Source organism: Cyprinodon tularosa, unplaced genomic scaffold (genome assembly GCF_016077235.1).
Source record: "Cyprinodon tularosa strain WSP-4 unplaced genomic scaffold, ASM1607723v1 ctg87, whole genome shotgun sequence".
Lineage (NCBI taxonomy): Eukaryota > Metazoa > Chordata > Actinopteri > Cyprinodontiformes > Cyprinodontidae > Cyprinodon > Cyprinodon tularosa.
The window spans coordinates 2,365,633-2,375,508 of NW_024039640.1; the positions used below are offsets into that span (position 1 = coordinate 2,365,633).

Genomic DNA, 9,876 nt, shown 5'->3' on the forward strand with positions numbered 1-9,876 from the left:
CTTTTGGATCTATTATTTTAAAAGGTTTAAAGTTTCACTTTAAATAGCTTTTTTGTTCTTGAGCGAAATTATGGGGGGAATTGTGTTCCCTTATTGTTGCAAGTAAAGAGCAAGTTTTTATAAATAAAAATGTAATCCAAAAATCAATGATTTGAAAAACCTCAAATGTCTCTTTAAATATTTGTGTTTTATGAATTGCATTCTTCCCAAATTGTGTTTTAAAGATTGTATTCGCTTTTCGTTCTGGGCTTTCCTCTGGAGGAAGTAGCAAAGTTCCACTGGTCAACATGAGCGTCAAGCAAGCTTTTCTAAGCTTATCTGTTATAGGGGCCTGAAATAAAGAGAATGTTGATTGAAAAGATTGCAATTTTATGAAACTATCCGACGTTTGAAATGTTTTTCAGTTTTAATCGACTGTTTCAAATTCCCCTTTACAAAATATGTTCTTTGCTTGCAACAATAATCAAAATTTATTCCATAGTTTTGCAGCTTTAGTCTGTCTTTAAGGGGGATAAAAGTGCGAAAATTAAATTTGAATGTTAAATTTTAAAGAATGAATGCAGTAATGAGTTTTTGCAGTAACAGGTTTAAGGTTGGGAGCACTCCACAGGGTCTTCTGAGTCTGGTAAGAGGTGGCAGTTGAAAGGCCAGCTAAAGGAGAGGAGGTCTAAGGCCCGGCTGCACTGCTGCTCTGCAGAGGAGCAGACCGAGCGGCAGGGCTGCAGGACGCCACCCTGAGGGCTGCACTGAGGAAGGAACATCCCGCACGCCAGCTTCCGTAGCGGCTCGAAGCATGCCATCTCCATTAGCACCTGGCCATAAAGGAGAGTAAAACCTGATAATCATGGTGGAGGTAGAGTTAGGCCAACATTTTGGAGGGAAACTTTACCCTGTATTGTCTTAGAAGTGTGGCAGCCTCCCTCTGGTCAGAGATGGACATCCATATGTTGGGGAATGAGGTGATGTTGTAACTGAGGCCCTGACACATCTCCACCTCTATGATCTCACACGAGGAAGCTGGTTTCATTATTCAGAAACAAACAGCAGAAGAACATTAGGCAAATTCATTCAACAATAAAGGAGCTGAAGTTCCTTTAAACTGGGGCATCTTTTTTTAATCTGAGCTACGTCTCTTTCCTTTGCCTTAATGTGAACAATAGATTGTCTCCTATGTCAACTTCTCAATAGCAATAGACAAAAAAAAAACCCTGCATCCCTTCTTGATTGAGGTCAGCGATAAGATGGACTTACTGAAAGGAGGGTAGGTGGAGTTACCACAGCTCTGCTCATCAGCTCCATCTGGGCAGTCGTTCCAGCCGTCACACAGCAGCTGCTGGTGGAGACACACCCCTGTGCTGCAGGAAAACTCATCAGGGCGGCATGTTTCTGTTAGAGGAAAACAGAAAGCAAAGGTTGGCATGGCAACCTGTGCTTAGGCTTCTTCAGAGTCATATGTCCAGAAAATAATATTTTATATTAGAACTTAATTCCTTGATTCAATTGTGGCTGTGGATTTAAAATTAATGGTGAGATATTTCAAAAGGGGTTTGTATATTGCATCAATTTTAACAACTACAGATGTATTGCCTACAGTTTAGACTGACATTCTTGTGTTATTTTTTGGTTGTAAATCTTATCTTGGTTCTGAACAACAATTTTGTTTTGAGTTAAAATGTATGCCTTTATACCTCTAGTCATATGTTTAGCCCCAGGCTTTTGTCTTTGTTGCCACTAACAGGTTTTCTATTAGAATTTTCCTGTTTTTAAGCCCTAAAAAAATCCTGGCTGTGCTGTTGAAACACCTCCCCATAGCATGATACTGCCATCACCATAGGAAACCAAGGGAATGCTGTGTGCAGATTTAGTTCCTTGGTATGAATTGTGTTTTCCACGTAGGTTGAAACCCAAATTGGCCTATTTATGTTTTATTCTCTTCAGTTTATCGTGACTTTAAACGGGGCAGAATAAGAAATGACTTTTAAGGCAATGAAAAAGGGTTCTTTTTAACGCTATAATGACAAATGTATCGTATTTGATACATACGGTTTCTGAAATGTTTTGCATCTGACACCTTTTACATAATTTAATGGTAAAAACTTTGCTCAAAATCCTATTGTACACAATCAGATATACCTGATAATAGCCAGTAGAAGACTACACAAAAAATAATCTTGACTTATCGCATAGTAATAAATTATTAATATCTAAAATGTATTTCTGTTTTTTCTTTTTACATATTTTGTTAAAAGGGCAAATAAGGAATTCAAAAAAAAAAAAAAAAGAAGTAATTTTCTGTTTTGTTTTATTCTTGGATCAGGCTTTAAAGTGTTAAGGCTCAACAATTTAGCCAAAAATCAAAATTGCAATTATTTTTAACCACTATTGTGATTTTATTTCAATTTTCCTTTGCACCAATCAGAAGCATGGAGCTGTTTCACACAGAGTTTCAATTTTTCATGACTTTTAAAATGTATTTTTCCAGAGTCCATTGTTGCAGGACTTTAGTGTAACCTTTGTATAGAAAAGTGTTTATTTCTATTTGCATGCATGGATCTGCATGCTAGTTGCAGCTCTCTTTCTATGTGGCGGTAAACCCACTGTTGGTGTCGTACAGCCACCTTAAGGGCTGGAGAGAGAAATGCAGTTTTTTACTGTTGTTAAATATAATGTTACCAAAATTGAGTGCTTCTGCGATTAGATAATTGCGTTTTAATAAATTGAATTAGATTAGATTAGATTAGATTAGATGAGCTTCATTGATCTCACAGAGGAGAAATTCACTGGTCACATATTGGCCTAGTAATTAAAGAAGGTGCAAACAAGGAGGAAAAGTTGCATTAGGAATAAGAAAAATAAAATAAAAAAAAGAATAAAAATAAGAAATAAAAAAAAATAAAAAATACAAGGGAGTAACACAGAGGTTTGAGGTTACATATTCTAATGATTGCTCAGCCCTTTTTCTTTAAGTTTTCATGCAATATCCGGATAGACTGTCTAATGTATGTGGTTTATAACTATTTTTCTTAATCTTTTAACTGTCCCTCACTTAGCCTGACTCATTCTACAAAACCGATTAGTATATTTAGTGCTTGAGTTCAATAATTTTTCTTCTAAATTCATAAAAATAGAATTTTTTTTTGTTTCATTTCAGAGACTTTCAATAATTATAAAATCTATATTATAGCTCTTGATAAATCTTATTTTGTCGCTTTTTGGTGTATTGAGTAAAACCAATCAATGTTTTATGCACTATTTTGTGTTGATTTAACATTAAAATCCCTAACAGGAAATTCATACTTTTGCAAGACACTGTAATTATTTTCTTTTTGCCAAATGCAGAACAGACCCAGATCATAGTTACAATTCCTCAATCTAAACCAGAGGCCGATTTCATTCATATTAATAGAATTAACCTCTTTTGATTCCACTTGCACAGCCCGATGAAGGACTGCTGGAGTTTTGTGTCGTTGGTATATTTGTCAGGAACTTATATAAATAAGCATCATCTTGTCTTCTTTTGACCAATCTGAGAATCATGGGGATAAAAAAGATAGAGGGGGAGTGAGAAGTAAATCAGTAACTTTCTAAAAGCTGAGAACTCACTGTTCAGCACAGAGATGGCCTGGTATGTGGCGTTAAAGCCGCTGTCGGCCACACCCTCATCAGCGACAAGCACCACTGTCATGTGGGAGCCTGAGGAGGTGAGGTCTGGTGGGAAGGTGGTGCCACAGTACCTATCAGCAACGCACAGCAGCTGCTTTATCTCTACTTATGGAGCTCAGACAAACGTTTCTATAGTTTCTAACGGACTGTGTCGACCTTACCTTCCTAAAACCCTCCCGGCTCCAATGCTGCCGCCGTCATGAACTTCAACATAGTCAAACTCACACACATCCTGGGTTTCCAGGCTAAAGTTTCTGAAGCTCAGGTTGATGACGTGACCCTCGTCCACAGATATATACCACATGCACAACTAGAAAACAAAGATGACGTTGCTTTTTCATTTATCAGCAGTTGAGTGTTTTTCTTTGGTAGCAGCCAGTCTTTCCAGTAGTACCAGTTGATGAGGATAAGGCCTGGGGTGATTTGGACTTGCCAGGTACCCATAGTTTCCAGACTTCTGGCCTCCACATTCTGAAAAACAGCAATGGTCACTTGTGTGTTCTCCATGAACATCCCTGTTTCCTTCCTAACAGCTTTTATGTTTCCACCTTTCTTCTTCTGGCTGCAGTACGCCTCATCTGTTTGGTCGTTACAGTTTGGGTGACCATCACACACAGACACGGGCAGAAGGCAGCGGCCTCCGTCGCACATGAACTCTTCACTGCTGCAGCTCTCTATGTGAAAACACAAAAGATGATAATGTGATAGTATAAATAAATATAAGCTTGCATATACACCCAGGACTGACTTTGTGCGGGCAGGACAGCTCTGTACTGTGCAGCAAAGCCGTTACCGCCGATGCTGCCGTCAGAGTGGAAGGTGACCCACGCGGTACTGCTGTTGGTGTTGAGCGTTGGAGGGGCCACACTACCACAGAACCTGCAGCAGAAAGGCTTGTGGTTTATTTGAATCACTTTTATTAAGCATCCATTACAATTCTTAGGGTCTGTATGCAAAATATTTATTATTTTACCAATAAGTTCCAACATTTTCAAAGACTGAATGCAAAAAGATGGATATTACCAAGTAAATCTAAATACCCTTTAAAGGAATAGTACACCCAAAACATGATTAGCCTTCATTTTCTACTCACCCCCATGCTGAACAACACTCTGGAGTACTTTTTTGATATCTCAAATGCATCTGGAGATCTGGGAGGCTTCTTGCTGTCTGCTGACATTCAAATAATGGAGGTCTATGGTGCCCGAGGCAGAATGTTTTTAGAGCATAAACAGTAGTGTATAGGATTTCCTGATAGCGGGCGCCTGCGAGTTCATGACGCTACGGAAACCGCGGCAGACCAAACCAGATGAAAGTGCGCATTCAGCTCGGCAAAGAACTCATGCTCTTCCTCAACACTGAAGTCCTCAGACAATTTTCTTTCGTTGTTTCTTTCTTTGCACAGGTAAACGGCACATTTCTTCTTCTACGCTTGCATTATCGGCAGAGCAGACGCTGAATGCGCACTTTCATCTGGTTTGGTCTGCCGGCTTCCGTAGCGTTGTGAACGCGCAGGCGAGCGCTTTCAGGAAATCCTATACACTACTGTTTATGCTCTAAAAACATTCTAAATGACTTCGTTTCGAGTAAATTCTGGATGCTACCCACTCAGGACACTTGGAATACATTGGACGAGCAGTATGGAGGAATATTGACACGTTTTTTGTGGACTTTTATGGACCTTTCTGCCTCGGGCACCATAGACCTCCATTATTTGAATGTCAGCAGACAGCAAGAAGCCTCCCAGATCTCCAGATGCATTTGAGATATCAAAAAAGTACTCCAGAGTGTTGTTCAGCATGGGGGTGAGTAGAAAATGAAGGCTAATCATATTTTGGGTGTACTATTCCTTTAAGCCCTCTTTGTTCAAGATCTCCTCAATGTCATATGCAAATCTTTAGCGCCATCGTGTGTCTTTTTATAATAATATTTACTGGAAAAGGTGGAATCAGTTAAGCAGTTTCATGTAAATGTGTGGTATTAAAATGAAATGTTTGCTTTCTCCTCCTCCCTAAGGCCCGACCAACCTGGTGAAAACAGAGGTCTCCTCGATCTGTTCTTGAAACTCCAACCAGTCAAACAGACAGGGGGACGGTCCCTCCACTGCTAAAGAGGAAATACGAATCTGAACCAAGTGAGGAGGTGGAACCTGGATCACCCAGACGCAATGTGAGTTTGGGGGGTAGGGGCCCGGGTGGTTTGGAGAACTGAAACTGTTCCCTAAGTCAGTCATAACGCCTCCGCAACCTGACAGACAGAAATAAACATTTAATCTAGGGAGAAAAATAAAGCATGCAAAAGGAGAAATCAAAAGTCTGTTAATCTAGGATGGACCTACTTGTTTCAGGCCTGGGGATCCTGGCAGGCTGTGCTGAGGCTGTGCTGCCTATGCGGCTGATATTTGAAGGTACCGTGGGTGAAGTGTGGGAAACTTCATGTCCTGTACTCTGCAGGCCTACAGAGGATGTAGCCAGCCGATCATCTATTATCTGGTCCCTCAGCTCTAAATAAAAAAGAGAACAGAAATACATCTAGAAATAGAGTAAGAAGCAAAAAGTAATCCTCAAATATCTTCTATTGCACGATGAATAACTGTGGTGAAGCAGGGACTCACGAGTTAGAATAAGAGCCAGTGCCAATCCGATGGCTGTTAACAGGAGCAGGGCAGCGGCAGAGACCACCACCACCCCCCATCCACCGCCCGCACCACGGAAACGCATCAAGCACACTTCCAGAAAACCTCGACCTGATTGACAGATTATAGCCACACACATTTGATAACATGATTTCTTAATTGGCTTTGGCTAAATAAAATGCACGAACCATGATGATGAGCAGTTTCAGAACACTACATGTGACATAAGTTCTTTTCTGTCAAGGTAAAATCAGGGCAAGAGATTGCATATGTTTCATGACTCCTAAATTGAGGACGAGTTAGCCGTCTGAGTTTGTGGTAGCCATCAGTGTCATTTACAGGTCAGAGGTTGTCCAACTCACTGGCTGCTGGGGGTTTGATTGGTTCAGGGGTGGATGAGGATGTCCTGAATCCCTCCATCCTCTCCTCCTGCTCCCCTCCCAGCTCAAAAGCAGGATTACAGAAGACATTCTGCAGAAAAGACAAAGGAACTAGTATGAACCAGCTTTTTTAGATCCCTATAGAAAGGAATATGTCCTTCCTCTTACAGATGTATATTTAGCTTGCTTTCAGCTAACCAAACATGTATTTTGACTTTAAATAAGATTTTTGACGATTTTAGTTTTCTCCCACTGTCTTAAAAAACTTTCAAAATATGTGTAATAATCTATGCTGTGGTGCAATATGAAATACAAAGATGTTCCTCTCTTCTTCTAACTAATCTCTGCCACTATCCTGCAGTAGTTCTGGATTCATCTCAAAAAGAGATCCACCAAAGAGAGATAGTGTACTTTTAATCCATCATCAGGTGTTATATTAATTATTGTTTGACTACTTGGTCAGCTTGGCTTCTCAGTGATGCAGCGTGTAGCACTGCTGCCTTGCAGCAAGAAGGTTCTTGGTTCAATTCCCGGCCTGGGGTCTTGCTGCATGGAGTTTGCATGTTCTCCCTGACCATGTGTCGGTTCTCTCCGGGTACTCTGGCTTTCTCCCACAGTCCAAACACATGACTGTTAGGTTTATTCTCTTTAGGTGTGTAAATGGTTGTTTGTCCTGTTTAACTGTGTCGGCCTGGCAACCTGTCCAGGGTCAGACTCTGCCTGTAGACAGCTGGAGATAGGCACCAGCGACCCCAGCAGGGATGAAGCGTGACAGATGGATATATTCCTCTAGTTGATAACCTGAATAAAAGTTTTTTTTCTTTATTTCACAAAAGCATTCACCTAGCAGACAAGGCTAGATCTGAATCTTATCTTTCTGATACCTTAGATGCTGGTTTTTTTTTGTTTATATTAGGGATGCACGATATAATCGGCCCCCTATCATTATCGGCCTGTATCGGCCTTAAAACTGAATATCGAACATCGGCCACCCCACCAATATTTAATCCGATATTTGATCAGCTTCTGAGTTTCTAAAGTCTAAAAAAAAATAAAAAATACTACTTCTTCTTCTTCCTCAAAAACTTCTTTTTTTACAGACTTAAAAACTTCTAAAGACGAGGGAAAAAATATTGATACATTAAAATATCACAATATCTTCATATGCTGATATATTGCCATTTAAAAACACCATATCAATCTCTTTTACTAATGAAATATTGGTATATGTCATCGTTATGCTACGAAATCCCCCGAAAATTCACGAAATTTTGCCATATTTTTATATATTGATATATTGACGCGGTATCAATCTATTTTACTAACAAAATCTCACAAGAATTTGCAAAACATCATGAGAGTTTGTAACAGAACGATGAAATTTCACGAGATTTTTAAAGTAAAATAGATCCATACCGCGTTTTTAAAAATCAAATTGATATCAGGATATGAAAATATAGTAATATTATATAGTATATTATATAGTATATTATTTTTCAAAGTGTCAGAAATGGATAACAAAACTGCTATTTTCAATGACTACTTATTTTTGTCCAGCTTTAACATCGGTATCGATATCGATACCGATGAGTTTTAAAATATCGGCATATCGGATATCGGCCAAAATCCCAATATCGTGCATCCCTAGTTTATGTATGTAGCTTCTCAAAATTCTCCTTAGTGTGTGCATGAATGGTTGTTTGTCTCTGTGTTGCCCTGCGATGGACTGGCGACCTGTCCAGGGTGGACCCCACCTCTAGACAGCACCCCTCGCGACCCCGCTTGGGATAAGTGTGACAGAAAATGGATGGATGGATGCTTGGTCAGCTCTCCATCCTAAAACCCTCAAAACTATCAAAGGTCTTTTTATCCTTAAACACAAAATATCTTGAAAAACATCAATATTATTGGATTTCCAAAGATTCGTCTATCTACAAGTAGTTTTTCCAGATATACGATGATCCATATTTTTGTTTCTCCATGTCTGAAATAATTTTTTTTATGTAAAGATGACTCACAAAGAACCACTAGCAGAGGAGACCTGCTAAAACAACATAGACGTAACACTTTCTCTCACACCGGTCCTGTATATCAAAGGGAGGAGCCTGAACAAACATTAGTCTTTTACTATTATTGTATTAACTGTATTGATATCCATGGTATGATGTTTTTATAACATCCTTTCATAAATGAGTAATGTTTATTTATATCATGTGAAGCTGCTGTCAGTGGGACTAAAGATCGAAATAGTAATAGACCACATTTTAGTTATCTTTTTTTAAGTGGTTATTGTGTTCCCTCCCATTTCTAAAGGCACCATGAGCAACTGGCTTATTATCCAAATTATTAATTGCTGTTAAGACAAGAGGAAACCCAATTACTTAAAGGGCAATTGAACAAAGTAGGTCAAGGTCGGAATGTCCAAAACAATGACTGCATATATTCTCCATTTATTAAAAGGTAATAACGCTGAAAGGTAGGTAGCCCAATCAATTGGTCTTTGGATGGAATTACTTTAAAAAAAAAAGTTGGATCTCTAAAAGTTTGCAAAGGAAACTGATACCTGCTATAATTACCTATCAAATGCAAGAGTTTCATAAAGTTTTAATTCATCATGTCACATTTCCAGCAGGTGTCTGCATCCTTGCTTTAAAAAAAGCCGATCCTCACCGCTTCCCCACCTACCTTATAAATGTCAGAAGAGTCGGAGTAAACAGAGACCTGGCTGAGATCAGACATCTTCAGTCTCAAAGGGAAAGAGAATCGATTCCAGTCAGCTATCCAGTCCAAAGGAACGGCCCTTTTAGGAGTAAATCTAGAGGGACATCAAGAGGAGAGCTGTTTCTCTATAGGGACCTTTAAAGGACATTTACTGGAGTTTTCTTACCATTTTTCATTTTGAGCAAACTGTTTATTTCCACTTTGATTGTGAAAACAATCTTCAATGTCCTCACTCCTGTACACAGCAGTGATTCGTCTGTAATCCATAATCAATCAAAAAGTCAACAATAAAGTCAAAATGATTGACAGGAGAAGAGTTTCAAGCTGTAGTTATAAACATAACCATCCTTCCTGATCTTTGCTCCAGCTGCATTTCTCTTGTGTTTCTGCTAGAATAGGGCTGGCAAGAAAAGGGTTTCATAAAGTTGTCCTGAGCAAATCCGAGTCAGCTGAGAGGCCTAAGCCCTTAGAAGGAGG

General features: G+C 39.3%; 1 protein-coding gene across 1 annotated transcript; it reads right to left on the reverse strand.

The window, feature by feature from the left end:
* Positions 1 to 532: 532 nt before the first annotated feature.
* LOC119775416 (membrane frizzled-related protein) lies at positions 533 to 9,825 on the reverse strand. Its single transcript, XM_038273390.1, has 14 exons — positions 9,566 to 9,825; positions 9,364 to 9,493; positions 6,661 to 6,769; positions 6,278 to 6,409; positions 6,002 to 6,166; positions 5,691 to 5,910; positions 4,412 to 4,542; positions 4,212 to 4,337; positions 4,058 to 4,134; positions 3,825 to 3,973; positions 3,604 to 3,734; positions 1,252 to 1,386; positions 890 to 1,017; positions 533 to 812 (listed from the first exon to the last, which is right to left on the reverse strand). The coding sequence occupies exons 2-14, from the start codon at positions 9,415 to 9,417 to the stop codon at positions 588 to 590; spliced, it is 1,782 nt and encodes a 593-aa protein (XP_038129318.1). The 5' UTR covers positions 9,418 to 9,493; positions 9,566 to 9,825; the 3' UTR covers positions 533 to 587.
* Positions 9,826 to 9,876: the final 51 nt, after the last annotated feature.